At 47.4% G+C, this 20,225-nt stretch overlaps 5 protein-coding genes across 5 annotated transcripts; 1 reads left to right on the plus strand and 4 right to left on the minus strand.

The window, feature by feature from the left end:
* Positions 1-17: 17 nt before the first annotated feature.
* BHQ10_002201 (uncharacterized protein) lies at positions 18-1,122 on the minus strand (the record flags this gene model as incomplete). Its single annotated transcript, XM_040874322.1, has 2 exons — positions 18-958; positions 1,056-1,122. The coding sequence occupies 2 exons, from the start codon at positions 1,120-1,122 to the stop codon at positions 18-20; spliced, it is 1,008 nt and encodes a 335-aa protein (XP_040730706.1).
* A 3,971-nt stretch (positions 1,123-5,093) lies between these two features.
* BHQ10_002202 (uncharacterized protein) lies at positions 5,094-6,759 on the minus strand (the record flags this gene model as incomplete). The annotated part of the gene is made up of 2 exons (XM_040874323.1): positions 5,094-6,557; positions 6,622-6,759. The coding sequence occupies 2 exons, from the start codon at positions 6,757-6,759 to the stop codon at positions 5,094-5,096; spliced, it is 1,602 nt and encodes a 533-aa protein (XP_040730707.1).
* Positions 6,760-8,987: 2,228 nt separating this feature from the next.
* On the minus strand, positions 8,988-16,419 carry BHQ10_002203 (uncharacterized protein; the record flags this gene model as incomplete). Its single annotated transcript, XM_040874324.1, has 6 exons — positions 8,988-10,998; positions 11,053-12,215; positions 12,273-15,182; positions 15,236-15,346; positions 15,401-16,230; positions 16,296-16,419. 6 exons carry the CDS (start codon positions 16,417-16,419, stop codon positions 8,988-8,990), a joined length of 7,149 nt encoding a protein of 2,382 aa, XP_040730708.1.
* Positions 16,420-17,665: 1,246 nt separating this feature from the next.
* BHQ10_002204 (uncharacterized protein) lies at positions 17,666-18,559 on the minus strand (the record flags this gene model as incomplete). The annotated part of the gene is made up of 1 exon (XM_040874325.1): positions 17,666-18,559. One exon carries the CDS (start codon positions 18,557-18,559, stop codon positions 17,666-17,668), a length of 894 nt encoding a protein of 297 aa, XP_040730709.1.
* Positions 18,560-19,476: 917 nt separating this feature from the next.
* On the plus strand, positions 19,477-20,215 carry BHQ10_002205 (uncharacterized protein; the record flags this gene model as incomplete). The annotated part of the gene is made up of 3 exons (XM_040874326.1): positions 19,477-19,530; positions 19,578-19,619; positions 19,670-20,215. 3 exons carry the CDS (start codon positions 19,477-19,479, stop codon positions 20,213-20,215), a joined length of 642 nt encoding a protein of 213 aa, XP_040730710.1.
* Between the last annotated feature and the right edge of the window lie 10 nt (positions 20,216-20,225).

The raw sequence follows: 20,225 nt of genomic DNA on the forward strand, positions 1-20,225 counted from the left end.
GTTTCATATACTAAGACTCAGTACTCATTGAGCTTTGCAGGCCCTGCCGGCCATCTATCACCCTGCACCGGAAACGACTGCAGTATATCCTGAATTTGCTTCATATCGGCATCAGTCAACTCGGCATCTTGCACATTCTCCAAAACCGTCTCCGGAGCCCTTGCACCGGCAATTGGCACTATGACTGGCATCCCCGGCTCAGTACCCTTCTTCTTAACCCATGACAACGCCAATTGAGCTGGAGTACACCCCTTTGAGCTTGCCATTTCCTTGACCTTTTTGATCAGTTTGACGTTATTCTCAAAATTCTCAGGCACAAACCGGGGTCGGAGTTTCATTATGGCGGGAAGATCGTCCCATGATTCGTACTTCCCAGTCAGAATACCACCTCCCAGAGGAGTGTGCGCGACCAGAACTATGCCATGTTCAGCACATGCCTCTGCCACTCCGTTACTAAAGACTTCGGTAGACCAAAGACTGATTTCGGCTTCGACCATGTCAATTTTGGTCACGCTTGCTGCGCGTCGGATAGTCTCTGCCTTGACTTCGGTAAGCTGTATGCCGCCAATCTTCCCTTCGTCTCGTAGCTGCGCAAGCGCTTTCACGCTCTCTTCCACAGGAACATTAGGATCAACACGTGAAAGCCCAAAGATATCTATTTTGGTCAAAGTTCCCCTCAAAATTTCTAGTGACCGATGCGCAAATACGCGCAGTCCTTCCGGTGAACAATCCATTTTGAATGTTGCATGATCAAGAAGACCGCTTTTGATACATAGCACGAATTTATCGGCATCTTCGGGATGGGCGGTCAGGTAGCGGTTGATTAGATGCAAGGAGTTGTTTTCCGGTGTACCGTAAAAGTCTGCGCCGTTCCAGACGGTCATGCCGGCTGTGAGGGCAGTTTTGAGGATAGGGAACGTTTGGGAGTCGGGGAGTGGTGCGATGTGCCATGACAGACCTGTTGTTTCCTTAATATATTGTCATACAAGGTAATGTACCTGATGAAAATGGAGAAAAAGAGACGCCATAAAAAACGAATACATGGTTTGACTTACGCATTAGTCCAAGGCCATTAAGGCCAATGGGTTTTCCGGCAAGAGAGTGTTGAGCTGGTGAATTCATGGTTGCTAAATTAGACTAAATCAATTTGACACTTATGATCATACCAGAACCAGGCAGTGGGAAATGCTTGCTACTTATATCTCCCATCTTTATCTACCTTTTCATGGAAGGAGGGACATTGGCAGGAGAAAGCGGACTTTAGACGTTTACACTGGAATTTAAATCCATTCAAAATCCGTCTTGTGTCCGAGAAGAGACATTTAAACATAGAATATTTCTATTTTCAGATACATTTTACCGAGATCTCGTCCTGAAATTGCCCAAGATGGATATTCCGAGCATCGTCAGACCAGCTGGTTACCGTATCGGGAATAGCGCCATACATCCTACATCGATTTCTTCGCTGTGTTGTTGCACACAAATGTTTAAAATTTACGAGATATTCATATTTTTGACGTGATTAGGGCAAAAGAACAGCTTTAATTTTCATGGCAATACCTCTTCCCCTTTCCAATCCCAACACCGCCCTCTCCCATCCTTCAGCCCCGGAGGGATCCCACAAAGAACTTGCAATAACTTCACCGCAGCATCATCCGGATCCAACACATGCTTACTAGACTTCCAATAATCGCGCGTAAAATCTGTTCGCACCGTGCCCGGATGTAGGGCTACCGCCAAAGCTTTCTCTCCGCTGCGCGTCCTCAGATACAGATCAAACGTTTTGGCGAGTTGGAAGACGGCTGATTTGCTGGCACGGTATGAGTACCAGCCGCCTAGTGAATTGTCGGATATGGATCCTACGCGTGCTGCCATCATGGCGTAGATAGCGTGTGAAGGAAATTTGAAAGGAGGTTCTTCTTCTGATGCCAAAGAAGAATCTGTGGAGAATGGCTGAGCGGATTTTGTTGGCAGGAACGTGTTAAGGTGTTTCATCAATAATAGCGGTCCTAAAGAGTTGACCTTGAAACATTCAAGGGCATCTTCGTAGTTGACTTGACTTGGTGATTTTTCCACGTGAAGTATGCCCGGTATAGTGAGGGCTAGCCGTAGTGGGATACCTCTGTACTCTTCGCGAAGGCGCGAAGCTAATTCAGATATGCTTGACTCATCTTATGACATGTTATTGATTGAAATCCACCCGGTCTCAAAACATTTGAACACAACACAATTGAAGTTATGTTTTGAAGGATCAAGCTTACTCGTGACGTCAGCCTCAAGAACTGTCAACCTCTTCGCCGCATTTCGCTTTGAGCTAACAGATTCAACAAGTTTATCATGTACCGTATTACAGTCCCTCCGCGCTGTCGCACATACTGGAAGATCTGTATGGACGAGAAGTTGTCGTGCCAGGGCAAAGCCTATGCCACGGGAGGCAGGAGTAACTAGGGCAAACCCAGCACGTGCCGAAGCCATTTTCTAATCAAGCACTGTGAAAACGGCCTCCAGCTCTGGTATCTTGATATTCTGTGTGAAATCTATCAACTTTGAAATCCGAATTATACAAAGAGCAACAATTTCCATCCTATTTAGTGTATGACATTTGTATTATGTTGACGTGGCGATCTCGATGGTCCCGCCTTTTCCAGCCATTCGTTTGGGACATTCAGATCGATCGGAATGTCTTCTTCAGCAGTTTTCTTCTTGTTACTTTTGAATGTACTCAGACTTAGACTCAAATTTACAAAATGACTTAGGTTACTCAGGTTATTCTTAGATGTATCAACGCCAATGTAGCATATTTTATAGTAATTTAGACTTTTGACAGAAGTCGTCCTCTACATGTCCTTCAATCATCGCATCCAACATGACGGAGAACATAGAGCGATACGACAAATACAAGACGTCGGATGCTTCTCAAGTGGAACAAAGATTTACGCGTATCTCTTACCAAGAATGTAAAATATTCAATTCTTTTTCTGAAAGGACAATTTTCATGCGCTACGAAGCCAGATTTAGGGCAGTTTCCAGCATCGTCCTCACAGTGTCTCAGACGATTGTCAAACCACGGATATGATGAGTAACATACTTCCATCATTTTTATCACACTGTGGAGAGATGAGACACATGGACATCTGGAGATGCGCTTTGCCGTATCATGTGTCAAATGCTATGACTAAAATGTGGCACAGGGGAAACGTTGCAGCACGTAAGTACAACGATGCATTTGCAGAGGACCATAGTACCTGAGACAACTAGAAAATCAACCCCTGATGACTTGACCAGAGGACACTTGATGATAGATAGGATATTCCGGAACTACAAGAAGGAAGGCGGGTATCGTGGGTCGTGCGTAAGACAGGAAACAAAAATGCTCACTGCTCTCTTGATGTTCGGATTCTAGATATGAGCCATGCGCCTGCTGAAGTCTTTGGGGGCACACGAAGCGACAAGAATATCTTATGCTTTCACATTTGCGCAACACAAAGTTTTGATAGTCCATTATGGGCAATGTAATCAATAACACATCTATACACCAACGTCTTACATTGGAAAGAAATGCGATTATCGTCTATGGTAGCACTGCATAGATGTCACCAGCGTGCTTGTTTGATGAGCGCTTTTCGATGCTATCCTTTACCAGGTATCTAAGATAAAAGCCTTCGACTGCCCTTCTGAATTGATTTCTAAGGAATCAAAATCAACGTTCTAACCATACAGTAAACCATACATCAACTAAAAGTGGCTAGCTAGAAATATTCGATCGTCGACTTTTCCAATGTTGTTGGGAAGAGTACTCCTCTCCTGCCTTCTCGCAGGAGTAGCAACCGCAAGAATCTTTCAAGAGACCTTGCTTGAAAACATCCTCGCCACAGGAAGAGCCGCAGCTACGCCGTCTCCAACACAGCCGGGACTCATCTCAACATGCGATGCCTATTACCGCGTACAGAGAGGCGATTATTGCGACACAATCGTTGAGAAGTTTAATAGGCTTACGCTGAGGAAGTTCTACGCTTGGAATCCGTAAGTTCTGGACTGCCCCTGACAACCATCTGGCGGTTAGCTAAATGCTTTTGCGTCTTTTCGTCAAGTGCCGTGGAACCAGATTGTTCCGAGTTACTTGAGGGATATTATGTCTGTGTAGGTATTTCTGATGCTCCACCAAGCCTTGCTGCGCAACCTACCGCAGCATCCGGCCTTCTGGCAAGAGCAGAGCCTGTTCCTAGTCCAACACAGAGTGGGATCGCAAGTGATTGTGAGTTTGCATACCCGTTATTCAACTCGAGTCAAATAAATGACTTGTCTAACAAGCAAACTACTAACCCGGGTCTTTACATCAGGTAATAATTACTACAAGGTCATTACCAATGACACATGCATAGGCGTTGCCTATCAACATGCCATTACACTGTTCCAGTTCTACAGTTGGAACCCAGCAGTTGGTTCTGATTGTCAGGTTCTCCTGGCCGGTTACTATGTCTGCGTAGGAGTCTCAGGTATTCCACTCCATCTCACTCAATCAAATGCAAAAGACCAAAGAGGTTGCTAAATAATAATCAAGATACCACAACAACAACTTCCTCAACCAGCACGACCGCAACATCTCAACCACCACCTACTAACGTACCTGAACCTACTCAACCTGGTATTGCGACTGATTGCACAGAGTACTACGAGGCACAGCCAGGAGATACCTGTGTTTTGATCGTGCAAAAGTATGAGGCACAAGGTTCCGTTTTCACTCTTCAGGCGTTTGAGAGATGGAATCCTGCGGTGGGTAGGGATTGCAAGAGTCTACTTGCTGGATACTTTTATTGTGTAGCAACACCAAAGATGCATCGTTGAAATGTCCGGGAATTCTTGAACAGGGTAGGAATAGGAACGATTGGTTGAGTTGTTTTGTCAAAATATTTCTAATTTTAGTATTTTAAAGTCGTGGAAGTGGGGATATTAGTGGAATTGATGATCGGGAAGAAAGAGATCATTAATGGTATGTTGGGTATCGGGTAATAATAAACATGTATGCTATGTATATGCTATGTATGAATGAAGGATCTATGTACTCGTATCTATTCGTTATCAAAGCAGTCTTCCTACGTAGAGATCGCAGAAGGTGTGGCCTCAGTCTTGGAAAAGACAGAATGAGCAGCAGCTTCAGCCGCCTCCGCTGCCTTTTTCTGATCCTTCTTGCTCACTCGCATCGCTCCCTTCGCTATAGCTTCCTCCGGCAAAGGACGAACATATGGCTGACATACCCACCATGGACGACCATACTCCGCAATCGTGGCTTGAGATCCTTGGAGATTCTCTGCATCCTGGGGCTTCTTATCGAATGCTTCTGGGTTCTTTTCGTATGCTAATAATCCTTCTTTGACGACATCCTCGACCATGCTTAAGATCTGCTCAAACCTGGCAATATCGCCGGCTCGTGTCCTAGCAAGCATATCGCGAATATGAGTATGTTCTTTAACCAAGGAACGCAGAAGCTGGAATAAATGGCCTTGCATGGCGGTAAGATTGGGATCTGACACCCTCACATTATTGTTGCGCTTTTGCTTCTTGCTAGGTGGTTCAGTCGCTTTTTCATGGCCATCGTCTTCAGCTTTCCTCTTGCCATTGATATGCTCGCTGTTTTCCGTGCCGTTTTGTGTATTTTTGGTTTGTTCGGGGGTATTGTCAACTGGATCTGACGGTAAGAAAAGCGGTTTGCGCTCTGGCACAGGATTGCGGAGAACGTAGTCATGGATAATATTGAGATACCGTCTAAAGACTGCATCCACGCGATAACCTCCTCTCCCATCGCGGCCGCGCCAGTATTCACGTCCTTCCTGTCCGATTTCTGGCACCTTGCCGAAAATAGTAGGATCCGATAGATTTCCTTCGGCGCTCATGACTCCATCGGCTCCCGTAGCTTCTAGGCAACGTTCAATGTCCCCTTGGCCTAGGATATTTCCATTCGCGAAAATGACCGTTTCCGGAGGAAGATTGTCCCTTAAATATCTGATATAGCTCCAATCCGCAACTCCAGTGTTGTGTCCCTTTTGCTCGCGTCGTCGTCCGTGAACCGTGATTATACTGGCACCGGCCGAAAGTATCATTTTAGCATACTCCAGTGTCTTCTCTTTGGTCTCCTGAATACGAAACTTGGCCGTAACCGGTACAGGTAGCTCAGTATGCAGCTTGTTGATCAATTTATAAATCAAATCCCAGTCTTCCTGCAGAAAAGCACCGTAGTGTCCCTTGCGCGCAATGCCCTGAGGACATCCAAGATTGAGATCAACCGCATCACAGTACGGCGCAGCTAAACGCGCGGCTTCGAGGAAATCATTAGGATCGTTTGCGCAGAATTGGACAAAGAGAGGTCGGTCAATGGCTGGGTTGCCGTCGAGGAATGGTACATCGGTGTCGGTTTGATCGTCATGGCGCATGGGCTGTATGCACTGCGCGCGATGACCATCGCTTTCTTTAAATAATCTGGCGTGGAACATGGGCGAGTATGCGAGGACGCGCTGTGGTTGGTCCTTTTCCATGAAAGAACGTGTAAGCATTCTCCAGGCCTACGGAGAAACGATAGCGTTAGTGATTTGTCAGTTAATGGCAGAAGTCCATGGGGATGCGCACGAATTCCGATCGTTCCACCATGGGAGCCACGATATATTTCGGGCTTCCGATGCTCTTATAAAACTCCCTCCCCGTCAATTTTGCAGGCCTGCTCTCAGGCGCGCTTGCTGTAGACATTTCGGCTGTCTGTTGCGACATTTTGAATATCGAGCCAACCCAGTGTCGGAAGAGCTTCTGTCCCCGATAGGGAGCTCTGAAATTGAGAAGACCTATTTTGAAAACTTTCGTCTATCGACTAGAAACCCCAAGATCTTAGGATTTGTTGCTTTAGGTTGAGCGTGGACTGGTCGAATAATTTTTCTAGTCTTTCTTTCTTTCTGACTCTATTCGGCACGGAAGAAAGACGGCCCGGCTTATCTTATCGCCGCATTGTTTTTTGTATGGTTCAGGCACCAAGGCACGCAATCAACAACTTCTCTTCGAACTACTCTGATTGTTCACAGTCTACATATTGCAATTGTTTTGTTGGACGAAGTTCATGAATACACAAGTATAATTTGTTCCACTGCATGCAGATTGAGTGGTAAAGGATTGCTCATTTAAAGCTGCCAGCCAATCTCCGCCCTTCTTAAAACTTGAGTTGAGGTTTTCTATAGGCCTTCTACCAAACTGAAAAATCTTAGTGGTTGGTGGATTCAGCGAGTAGGCCTATATGGCTTTTCCGGGAACAAATGGAGGTCAGTAAAAGCAGAAGAGAGCCGCATCAGAAACGAGTCGATCCCCACGCGTTTGATACATGGTTGACGCGATCCCATACAGGTCCAACGATAGTGACCGTTTCCCGAGATGGAGACCATGTCGTACGTGTACATGGAAAGGAGATTTCAGTGCACTCTGCTACACCTATAGAAGGGACACGATTGCTTCGATCCATCAAACTACAAGAGCCTCTTGCTTCCCAGCTCAAGTTCGTCAAAGTATCACCGTCAAACTCAACGGCTGATGACGTGGGAACTCGAATCCAAACAGATGACGAAGGCCCATTAGATCTCGTTTCACACCAGCGCCTATTGTGTGCAACTAGCAGCCGAATATCAGTCTGGCAACTTAACTCTCTAGAATGGCATGCTGATATTGAAAACATTGAACCAAACGTGACTGCCATCGACTTTGGTGCTAACGATGACGAAGCAATTTTATTTCATGCCTGGAGCTCGAAAGTGACCATCTTCAATTTGGAGACGGCTTCTAGTCTGATAATCAAGTTACCTAAGTTCTGCAGTCCCACCAGCCAGGGACATGGCTATCGCCCGCAAACTAAACAGCTTGCAATATTACTCAAGCCGGAAGCCAGTGACTTGCTGACCGTTCATGAAGCTTATTCTTACGAGACAATCTCTAAAGTCAATCTGCCAACTGTGGATGCGCAAGGCTTAAAATGGAGTCCGGATGGCAGATGGATTGCAATCTGGGACGCAGCTAGTAATGGTACAAAGCTGCTTGTCTACACGGCTGATGGACAGCACTTTCGTACTTATACCGGAAGAAACGATATAGAAAATACACACGATCTTGGCATCAAATGTTTAGAATGGGCACCGTTGAAACCACGACAACAGAACAGCAATGTTCTGGCGGTTGGAAAATACGACGGAACGGTGGATCTACTCAATACTCGTACAGTATGCGACCTCTCCTACAATGTTTTAACAAACAATTCCCATGCTAAATATGATGACAGTTTTCATGCTCCACCACAATATCACACAACTTTCACATCAACGCCGAATCCCCCCGAGTCTGGCGAGAACGCATGTCTCCCGACGGCAAGCTCGAATACGCTGAAGCAGCATCGTTATCTGCCTTCATTACTACTAGTGATTCTACTTCCCAGCTCCCACGTGGTGTATCATTGCTTGAATTCTCACCATATGGGGAATTCTTAGCCGCTATAGACCAGACACGGCCCAACATTGTATGGATATGGGCTATGACCACGCCACCCGCTCTTGAAACAGCGCTTGTACACGAACACAATGTCAAAAATATGTCATGGCACCCGAAAAATCAAGAGTTGCTAATCACCACCGCAAATACTACACTTGCTGTGGTACATTTATGGTCGGGAGAACGGCCCCCAGTGATATCGGAGACCCCCATATCACGCAGCGAAGCAGGTCGATATGATATTACGTGGGTGAGGTCAGGCGATCTAGAGCCATTAGGATATTTTTGGTTCACCAATGCAGAAGACGCTGTTCTCGGTCGTGTTATCGTCGACGATGAGGGACTTAACTCGTTCGACTCACTTCATGTGGTGAGTCGAGGCGGCTTGATGGGGATGTTAGTGGAATAATTGTTGCTTTAAAAAACATTTCAAATGCTCTACTTGGATTATGTGCTTATTAATTATATACATATTCTAATCACGCCACAATAGCCTTGCTCCTCATGGCAATATCTTGTGAAAGTTTGCTGATAGGACTGGCTGACATGACTTCCAGCAGCGAGATGTCCGATTTGATCTCTCGAAATACCCAATTGCGCATCTCGACCGCCGCTAGCGAGTCCACGCCATAATGATACAGCGGCTTACTGGCGTCAATTTCTGATGGCGATGTCTGTAGGAATTTGGCAACCCGGTTGATGAGGGCTTCCTGAACTAAGGGTACCGCCTCTTCGCGAGATGCGACTCGTGAGATTTGTGCCTCGATTGAGACCTCMCCTCCGGCGCCCTCTTCGCCCTGTTCGCCTGCCAAACTCAAGATGGCAAACCGAGCATCATCAAAGAAGTAGGGTCGCGAAATACCGGCAGCTTGTATACTTCTCCCTGTCGGCATACCGGTGATGATCTGGGCGGGAGTAGATACACCGGAGACTTCATCGACGATGACCTTCTTTATCATTGCATGGAATGTTGCATCACTAATAGCGAATGGCTCAAAGTCCTTCAGATTAGCTGTTGTGCCTTGCTCGGCCAACACGCCTGAATCGCGCATGACTCCCAAGTCAATAGTCACTGCCTTGAGTCCTTGGCTGCGACGGTAATATGCCAAAGCATCTTCGTACGCACCGGCCGCTGCATAATTGGCTTGTCCCTGATTACCGAACACACCGGCAAATGAACTAAGAGTAATGAAAAAGTCCATATCGTTTGGCAAGAATTGGTGAAGGTTCCATGTGCCTTGCACCTTGGGCCGTGTTGACTCAATCCATTGCTGATAGGTCATTTGCTCGAAGAGTACATCGCGGAGGACCATTGCTCCCTGGATTACACCTCTGATGGGAGGAAGGTTGGTCTTCATATGCTTAACGGCCTCCTTGACAGCTGCCTCACTAGCAACATCGCACTGGTACACCTGAACCTTTGTACCAAGTTGTTCAATTTCAGCGACGCAAATTTGAGCCGCGGCCGAAGTAGCACCAGATCGGGAGAAGACTGCCAGTTGTCGGGCGCCGCTCGCAGCGAACATGCGTAACAAGCTGCGTCCGAGACCACCAAATCCTCCGACAAGGACATATGTCGCATTGGGGTTGAGTCGTAGCGCATCATCTGCACGTCGGAGCATAGGTACAACGTCCTCAGGGCTGTAAGAGAGGACCAATTTACCTTGATGACGACCGGCCTGCATCAAACGGAATGCGCTCTCCATCTGGGAGACAGGGTAAACAGTCACTGGAGCAACGGGTTTCAAGAAACCCTTTTGTAGAAGCCCAAAAACACCTTTCCCAATCTCTTCGATGAGCTGCGGGTTAATCGTGGCAATGTTTTCTAGATTGAAGAAGCAGAAGGTTGCATGCTTCTTGAAGGGAAGCATATCTAGGCCTGTGTTGCTAAGGATATCTTTCATACCAATCTCAACAAAGACACCAAATGGCGCCAGGCAGTACCACGTTTGTCTGAGCATCTCACCAGATAAAGAGTTAAGCACACAGTCAACACCCCGGCCCTTGGTCATTCGCATTAACCCCTTGACAAAACTGATGTCTCGCGAGTTGAAGATATGATCATCTTGGATTCCGTACAGGTCTTTGATGAGAGTTTTCTTTGCATCAGATCCGACGGTGGCAAAGACCTCTGCGCCGAAATGCTGAGCAACTTGAATGGCAGCCTGTCCAACACCACCTGCAGCAGCATGAATCAAAACGGTCTGTCCTTTTCTGATACGAGCTAGGTTGACCAAAGCGTGGTATGCCGTATAATGCACCATGGGCAGAGTGGCTCCCTCTTCGAAGGAGAGATGCTCGGGAATGCGCTCGCATTGTACAACAGGAACTCGGATCAGAGGTTTATGAGCAGCGTGAGCCAGGCAGCAGACTCTATCACCAATCTGGAAGCGCGTCACGTTCTTTCCAATTCGACGTACCACGCCGCTGGCCTCCAGTCCGACTGTCTCGTCGGGAATCTGACCCATAGCAGTCATCACATCACGGAAGCTAGGAATCAACTTAGTATGTCTGAGTACAGGAAGGAAATTTTGGAAAACATACTTGACACCACTAGCACGAACCTCAATCTCAATTTCGCCATCGGCAATCTCACTTTCTAGACTTTCATCCAACTCAAAGCACAGAGAATCAAGTAGACCGGGGTTCTGAACAACAAGTTTTTGGGGACGCACTGTCTGAGACAGAGGTGTGAGGACTTTTTCCCCTCTCTGAAGCCCCTCGATGGCGCCACTCAACCCATTATCTTCAAGAAGACGACTAATTTGCAGTATTCCATCTTTGATTCGCAGCTCGTTGTCACGAATAGAGGATGTAGCGACCTTGACTATGGCCGAAGCCAAATTTTCATACGATCTAAACGAGCCGGGGGGTGCCTGCAAGGTACGAAGCTCTAGACCAGCAATCTCATTGCGAGCTGTTCGTGCAAGACCGGCAATGAGAGATGCCGCAGGACCATCGACACCAACAAACCATACAAGGCTAGATGTTTCTAAAAGGATTTTCTTCAGGCTTTCAAAGCCTGATTCGGAAAGATCTTCTAAGAAGGAAGTATCTGCTTCGATGAGCGAGATGCAACGTTTCCCCTTCAACTCTTCCAGCGGTGCTTGTAAAGTGGTGCGCTTTGAGCGAATCGACGCAGCATCTAGTTGCGCGGTGATTTGTGTGGCGATAGTGTTTGAAATAGACGAAGGAATGGCTGGCTCCAGGATAATAATTTCATCAGTGACTATTCCGTTGGCATTGCTAGCAGGCACTGATGCAACGGTGAGATTTGTTTGCCTGGAAGTAGTGATGAAGTCAACTGAGAGGCCATGCTTCAGGAAGACAGCATGTCGGTCAAGAGATTCACTGGGTACATCATCAATAACGAAGACCTTTGCCCCTGGCTTAGCAATGCTGCTCAATCGCTTAAGGACGGCGTCAAGTTCATTCAAGTGTTCCGAGATTAAAGTGGACATCGCAATGTCGAAGCTGCTGCGTGGTAAATCTTTTCCTGCGTCAAGCAAGGTGAACTGTGGACTCAAGCTGGAATCCTTGAGGTTTTCCTCTACCTCCTTCAACCATTCCCCATTGCCACTTGCCACCGTATAGTTCAGAGGAGATCCGATATTACTTGCCGAAATGCCAGTCAGCAACGGTAGGCCAATCTGACCAATCTCCACGATTGTGCTCTCTGGCTTTGTTTGTGCAATTAATTTGATGATCTGGAATACGAATCAGTCTTGACTTTTATACTCAGTCGCGATGATTCTTTCACTTACCTGGTGAACCATTGAGCGAGATTCAACCTTCTCCACCTCTTCATTATACGCCGTTGAGAGGGCATACACATCGGCGCTTGCAGCCAAGTCTTCAACCACTTTCTGAAGTTGTTCTGAAGACAGCAACTCAGTTGCTGGTAGCCAAGTACTAGTGGTACATAAATTGACAGCGTCAGCGGTAGCATCGGTCAATTCGACGCTACTAGCGACATCGGCACAACAGAAGCCCGTAATAGAGACTGAATGATTGCTCATACTGCTGTCGAACATATGCACATCTGACATGATCTCTTTGAATCCATGCTTGGACGCAGTGGCAAACCCATGGAATAGTGATTTCTCTGCGATATCAATGTCGGCAGCAATAGTAATCTGATCGATTGATTTGGGAACCATTGCGCCCTTGAGAACTCCACCTGGCCCCTTCAAAGCCGCAAAGACAGCATGGAACATGGCGTCAAGCGTGGTAGGGTGAATGATGTACGGGCGCTTGACCGAGGCTGGGGGAATGACTTTGGACCCATGATCAGCGACCTCTACGGTGCAGCAAGAAACACCTTTACCGAGGCGAATTTCCGTCACTAGGCTGAAGGTAGGCCCGTAGTTCAACCCTAGTGAAGCGAGATCCTCGTAAAACTTGGCAGGTTTCTCCTGAGCGGTACAGGAAGCTTTGATATCAGCATACTCCTCTGCAGCTGCGATGGCTGCAATTTCATTTTCAATGCTCATAGCCGATCCTTCATCTGACTTGTACTCCATAAGCAGTAGACCGGCACAGTTCTGTCTTAGCTCCTGGCCAGGGGCACAGGTACTGATAGAGAATTCCCACCACGAGAATGCCTTATCTCTAGTACCATTGGCGTGTGGGCGCATGTGAAGCATGGCTTCAAGATCTGCGTCATCTGTGACTGTGGCAGCCGCCCCAATCTGGATATCTCGCAATTTGAATGCTGAGATTTCTCGGCTCTTGTCGGCAAGTTGCCGCGCACCTTCAATAGCCATAGCAATATACCCTGCTGCCGGGTACAAGACAAGGTTCTGGATGCGATGGTCACGGATCCAAGGCTCTTCAGAAATGCGGAGCATGCCTTTCCAGTCACGCTCATTCTCGCTCATGCGAGGTAAAGGAGCTCCAACAAGACTGTAACGGGGGTGCTCCCTAAAGCGGTACTCCCGGTTGACGCGTGGCTCGGCCCAGAAGGTGCGAGTGTGGTTCCAGGCGTATGAGGGGAGGTTATGCAGGGGTGTCAATTTCGTTGCAGAATAATGATACTGATTGGCCTCCTTGATCTCTACAGGAACACCTCGGACAGACAAGGTACCGATACATCGGAGTGCGGTTTGCACTGCTGACTTGCCTCGCGACAGGATAGATTGGTACTCGACATCTTTGACACCGATCTCCTTAAGGATCTGTTTGACAGGTCCTCCAAGGGCAGAATGAGGACCAATCTCAATCAGGATATCGACAGCAGCCGTCTTCTGTCGCTCTCCGGATTCATCGTCTATCGGTAGGACAAGGCTCTCCAAAGCATCAGAGAATCGTACAGGGTTTGTCAAGTTTCGGACCCAGTACATGGGGCCCAGTTCGTCGGCTTCAACGAAGTCCCCGGAAACGCTAGAGTACATTCTTCGATCCGGATGACTGTCTGCGGTTTCGATGTCACTGATAGCCTCGAGGTACTGAGCAGCAATAGTCTGCATGTGGCTAGAGTGATAAGCAACACCAACCTTGAGCTTTCGCTCAAATACACCGTCCTCCCGCAGAAGTTCCTGAAGTTCGTCGACTCCGGTTGTGTCGCCAGAGACAGTGACGCTTGAGGGAGAGTTCACACAGGCAACAGAAATGACGCCTTTCGAAACACGCGCGATATATTTCTCGGCCTCATCCTCTGACAGACCAACCGCGATCATGCAACCCTTGAGATTAGGATTCAGTGTAGGGATTTGAGATGAAAGTATCCCTCTCCAATAAGCAGCTGACCACGCATCCTCACGAGTCAGTGCTCCTAAGCAGTATGCTGCTCCAATCTCACCACTCGAGTGACCTGCGACTGCTACAGGAGTTATGCCCCAAGAAGACAAGAGGTCAACGATAGCCACTTGAAGGACTGTGCACAAGGCCTGGCTGAATTCCGGTGAATTAATATGGGAGTCGCCTTCTTCACGTTCCATCTCCTCAATCACCGACCAAGGGCACTTCAACTTCTCTTTGAAGAATCTCTCGGCGCTCTCGAGGGAAGACTGGAAGACATCATATTGACGAAGCTCCATGCCCATTTGCGCCCACTGCGCGCCTTGACCTGTGAAAATAAAACCTAGACGAAGCCCTTCTTTTGTTCGGCCGGATGGCGGCATAGGGGCTTGAAGCTCCTCTACGAGCTGATCTGCATCAGCTGCAACAGCAAAGGACTTCCACGGCAGAGTAGACCGGCGCTCACTCAAGGTATAAGCAAGACGATCGAGGTAGATGTCCTTTTTGGCGGAGGGAATGTTTGCCACCTGTGACTTTATGAATTTGGCCAAAGACTCCCTCTGGCGCGCCAGACCATCTTGATCATGAGAGCTAATAGCAAACAGTCGGGGTGCATGAGGGGTTCTCTTGGTACCCGGTCTAATATCTTGGGTACCAGTGAGCTGGTACCCCCTCTCACGCAAGTAATACTCAGCACCATCTAGTACTGCATGCGCATTTGTACCTCCGGCACCAAAAGAGTTAACACTCATTCGTCTGACGCCATCACTCGGCCAGGCAGTGAGTGCAAGTGGAACTTGAACCCTCCATTTCTCGAATTGAATCTTTGGATTGGGAGTGTTGAAGAGAATATTTGGTGGAATGACTCCGTTCTCCAGAGCCAGAACTCCTTTAATCACACCTGCGATTCCCGCACTGGCTTCGACGTGGCCAATCTATGGTCACTAGTCAGTCGTGTATTGCAATAATTTACGAAGATAGCACTTACGTTCGGCTTGACTGATCCCACAAGAATTTTTTTATCTGCTGGGAGGGCAGCGCCGATGGTGAGTGAAACGGCTTCCAACTCGGTAGGATCGCCGGCTTGCGTTCCTGTGCCCTACGCTTTCTATTAGCAATGGCACTGAGTATGGGCATGTCTTTTTATACTTACATGGGCTTCGAAGTACTGGGTGTCCCCTAAATTCAACCCCGCCGAGGCGTATGTAGAGCGAATTAGCTCAGCTTGAGCAACCGCGTTAGGGAGTGTAATGCCCTTCGTCTTGCCATCCTGATTCACTCCAGTACCACGAACAATGGCTCTAATGTTGTCTCCATCTCGGATGGCATCCTCCACGCGTTTTAGAACAACAACTCCACACCCTTCGCCACGACCATATCCATCTCCTTTTGCATCAAAGGTCTTTGACCGACCCTCTTGACCCAAGAACCCTTGATTGGAGAGATACATGAAAAAATCAGGATTGAGGTGCACACTAACGCCCCCCGCAATTGCCATGTTGGACTCCCGTGTCCTCAAGCTCTGACAAGCAAGGTGAAACGCCACCAAACTAGACGAGCATGCCGTATTCAGTGTAAAGCTCGGTCCCTTCATGTTGAAGAACCACGAGACACGATTTGATATGAACTCTGACCCGACACCAGTACCAGTATACATAGGAGCGGCCTCCGCATCGCGAGTCATGGCCTCTCTCCAATCACTTGTGAAGCCACCCATATAACAACCCGTCTGACTGTTGGAAAGTTTATCAATGGGAACACCAGCATTCTCGAATGCTTCGTAGGAAACTTCGAGCGTAAGTCGCTGCTGTGGGTCCATCGATGAAGCTTCATTTTGGCTAATATTAAAGAAGGCGGCATCAAAGGCTGCTAGATCTTGTTCAAGAAAGTGGCCACCGCGGGCTACACTGGTTCCCAGGCGTCCACGTTCGGAGTGGTGGAAAGCGTCGACGTTCCACCGTTTTGAGGCGGATGTGTAGGCGGCTGGAGAAGAGTCCTATTAGTCATGCCTTCATGGCACACATACAGCTTTGTGGAGGGGTACATACATCGTCCTTTGCACAGGAGGTTCCAGAATTCTTGAGGCCCAGAGGCCTCCCCAGGAAAACGACAGGCAAGACCGATGACGGCGATGTCATCACCTGCCGGCTCTGGACTGATCATGAGCGGCATCTTGAATAAAGGGAAAAAAGAAAGAAAAAAAGCAGTGATATATTCGTACAATCAAAACAAATCTTGGGGTATCTTAAGTAACGATGGGGTAAGGAAAAGCTGTTGCAGCGTAAGTTGTAGTCTATACATACTATCTACGGGGTTCTCTGTTCATTTAAAGCTTCGTTGAGAAAAGTGAGATTATCAGCCCTTCATTGTGGGTGACTGGCTTTACACAACTCTAGCCATAGCTTTCTTTGTCGTTTCGTGCACGGAGTAGTCCTCCACCACATGGATGAAGTCCACCTCGCTGAATGAACTAAATTAGCTCGGCTCTCGAGCTAAAATCTTTGATTTTTCATCAGTCAAGATTTTCCTATACAGCGCATCAATATTTCCATATTGCCAAGACCGCGACGCCCTGTATTGCGGCTAACCAATTGTCGCATGTTACCAACCTTAAAAAATTACGTGCTTCAGCTCTGACATAAGCCTAAATTCTAACTTAAATAGACCCAAATACGAGCTAATTATAGTTCCGAGTACGCAGTATCAGATACGTGGGTTTAATCTAGCGATACGCTTCAACAGGCAATGCAGCTCATTTACGCCAGCCCAAGACAATGTGTAACAAAACACGCCATCTAAGCTACGCCGTACTCTGTTCCATTACATAAAGTGTAAAGTTTATCCAATCCGTGCAAAGCTTTCCTCGTATTAACTCCTGTTGGAATACTAGATCGCGTGTGGGTTTCCACAGATGGAAACTCTTTCAAAACTTCGTGAAAAACTCTTACTATGTAGTTAAAGGTAACCTGCTACGTACTAGTCTAGAGTGGCGTATCAAATGGGGCTGCGTGTCGGATGTCAATTTAGATTAAGGTTTTAAAATACGGGCCGGTAAATGATTATCAGCACTAGTACTTACTAGCTCCGTTAATACCATGTTTTACCGCTAGTAATATGAAACACACTGCTTTTTGTTATCATCTCGTACTGCTATCAATTTCTACTACTCATTCAACGCCTCACCGCGAGGATCCCGTGTCCATTATGGTGGATCACAACCAACACTTCAGAGTCATACAGTAAAGACTATCCACTCATTACTGAGAACCAACCCATCCCACCAGCCGTCACCAACGTCTGACATCACGCCACAGCCCACTGCCCCGACCATGTAATCCTTCTTATTCCTTCCACCCATTCAACAATCGTTTCAGCTACACGTAGATAGCTTCTCCATGACACATCGTTTCTCTCGCAATCACTTTCCACCATTCTCCCTCAACTCGTGCGGCTGACTCTCTGACCCACCAGAAGGCAATTGCTCCAATTTCTCAGGGGCAGGAAGAAAATCAACCACATTGAAGACAGCAACGGCAAGGAACATCATAACACCATCAAGGGCGATAAAGTATCGTTCATGGATAAAAAGATTGCTGGTAAATCCCTGCTTCATCTGGATAGCGCGAAAGATGTTTCGAATATAGATAACGATCAAGCTGAAGATGATGGAGGCAATTAGGAAATTGTCCTTGCGTCGGATGCCCCTCATCGAAAGGGAAGCATACATCCGCTTGAGAAAGACTGCAAAGCAAACAACGAATACGGTCATGGCGACAATCTGAAAAATCATACCACCTGCAACGACGTCTGAACCATGCTTGGCACTGCCATCGGGCTTGCTCAATTGAGATGACGCGATACCTGCACCGGCGGCCTGGATAAGCAAGGACACCACATCAGCCGTAATGAATGTCCAGAGGTACGCCTTGGGCTTCAGCAGGGAGTACTGTTCTCCGTAGTGGCGAATCAATTGGCTGAGGAAGAGATAGATAGCAGCTGTAAAGAACACCGGTCCAATAACGAGTAAGGTGACTTGTGTCTTGAAAGCTGAGTCATTGTAAGGGCACTTTGAGGACCAGATACGAGCAGCCCAGCCAACGAGCTCGAGGATAGCACCGATAGCAAGAAGGGCAGAAGGTATGACTCTTACCATCCAGAAGCGGGCCAAGTGTCCGGCCGCGGAGAGTAGAAAGAGGATTGTAAAGACAACACCGGCGGCTAGCGAGGGCACATAGTGATAGATGTTCAAAACATCATCTCTCCAAGCCTGACAGCCAGATTGAAGGTCTCCGAGGGTTGGTGTAGATGACATGATGGGAGTGTTTCTTGGTCAGAAGGTGTTGACTATCAAAATCAGGTTCACAATGGTAACGATAGCATCCAGAACTCAGTCAAAGGTTTGGGTTATGCTTATACGAAAGCTGAGAGTTGACATTCCAAACCGGAGTCCTGATATAAACTTCCAATTGAGTATCTGTGATGCCCCTGTACAGCAATAATCGACACGGCTCAGCATACTCACTCCGAGTGAGGTAGAGCCAAGAAACCCCATTCAGCTGCGTCCTTTTGACCACTAGAAAGCCGAGCAGTGCTTTGGAGGAGACGCTATGTCGTAAGCAATAGGCAAACCAGACCACATTATGTATTTCTGCGTTTTGCATTGTAAAAAATGTCTCGGTAAAACTTAAACTGCCAGCCGTTCTATGGAGTATAGATCCTGGCATAAGCTTTTAGCCAACGCCGTTGCCCCACTGGTATCAGCTTATTTTAGTCAAATTTTCGAGCCAACTTCTTTTAGCGCGTTTCAATTGACAAGGGTGGCTGGAATTATCGTTATAACCTACTGTAAAATTCATGTATTGTTGGCAATACGTCAGCCCTAGTTGTTACTGTATCAACTTGAAATTTACCATTCAGATCCAGKCGGCGATGCGGTCAGGGCTGTGCTATTTTCAGATCAGCACAATTGAGCCAAAAAAAATCCAATCAATCCAATATCCAGTTGTTCGTCAGAATCTGGCACCTAGGTACTTAGGTAGCCTGAAACTGTGTTCAGAGTATATGTAAAAGAGTTTTGCTAGGACTGAACAACGTGTAAGTTTCGATTATATAACAACTGTAACTGGAAGCTCCTTCACGAGATCAATTGACTAGCATCAATACGTATTACTAGAATTCATGGAGATCTTGCATACAGTTTTGTTCCGCCTCTTTGAAGTATATTTCGCCATGGCAGTTCCAGAAGAAATGACCCTCAAGACCCTGGCCGGGCAATTTGTTCCCGTATGTCGAACTATTCCCGCCGTGACAGCCGAGTTAACAAAGAGCAGAACAAGGCCCTATCGGACGATGTCGACAGTTCGCTCGCGTTGGTATGAAGATTTATCCTGCTAAGTGGCCGACACTGCTGACTTTCCCATAGCAAGGAGTTCCCTGGCTACTGCGCAAAGGCATTTCCCTTGCAAGTCCCAAATTCACCATCTCACATTCTTCCGATGATGACGGAACCCCCGTCGTCAATATCCAAGTCAGTGGAGTGGGTGGTAATGGTGTTACCGAGAAACGGTACCTGAACTGGAAACCGGTTTCTGGGAAGAATCCCTTGTACGGGAAGACTGAAAGTAAAGACTTCACCTCTCCCATCCAATGTACCTTCCTTACTGATTGCATTCTAGCTCAATCACGTCTCTATGGCTCSTCGCYGGAGCGTTCAGCTTTGCATACGGATGAGGACTACCCGTTCTTGAACGGCGAAACTACTAAGGACGGCTCTGCCAGTTGCTGGGCTGAGGATGCCGATGGCCAGCATCTACAATGTGTAATTACGAATTCCGATGCTGGTTGGACAATGGAACAGACCTGGGGCTTTGAAAATATTGATGGGAAGCGATATCATACTCGGCGAATGGTGGTGAGAAAGGGGGACCAGGTCGAAAGAGGAAGATTGGTTTATAATTATAATTCATAATCTACTCAAG

The sequence above is a fragment of the Talaromyces amestolkiae genome (assembly GCF_001896365.1).
Source record: "Talaromyces amestolkiae strain CIB chromosome Unknown scaffold3.1, whole genome shotgun sequence".
Taxonomy (NCBI): domain Eukaryota; kingdom Fungi; phylum Ascomycota; class Eurotiomycetes; order Eurotiales; family Trichocomaceae; genus Talaromyces; species Talaromyces amestolkiae.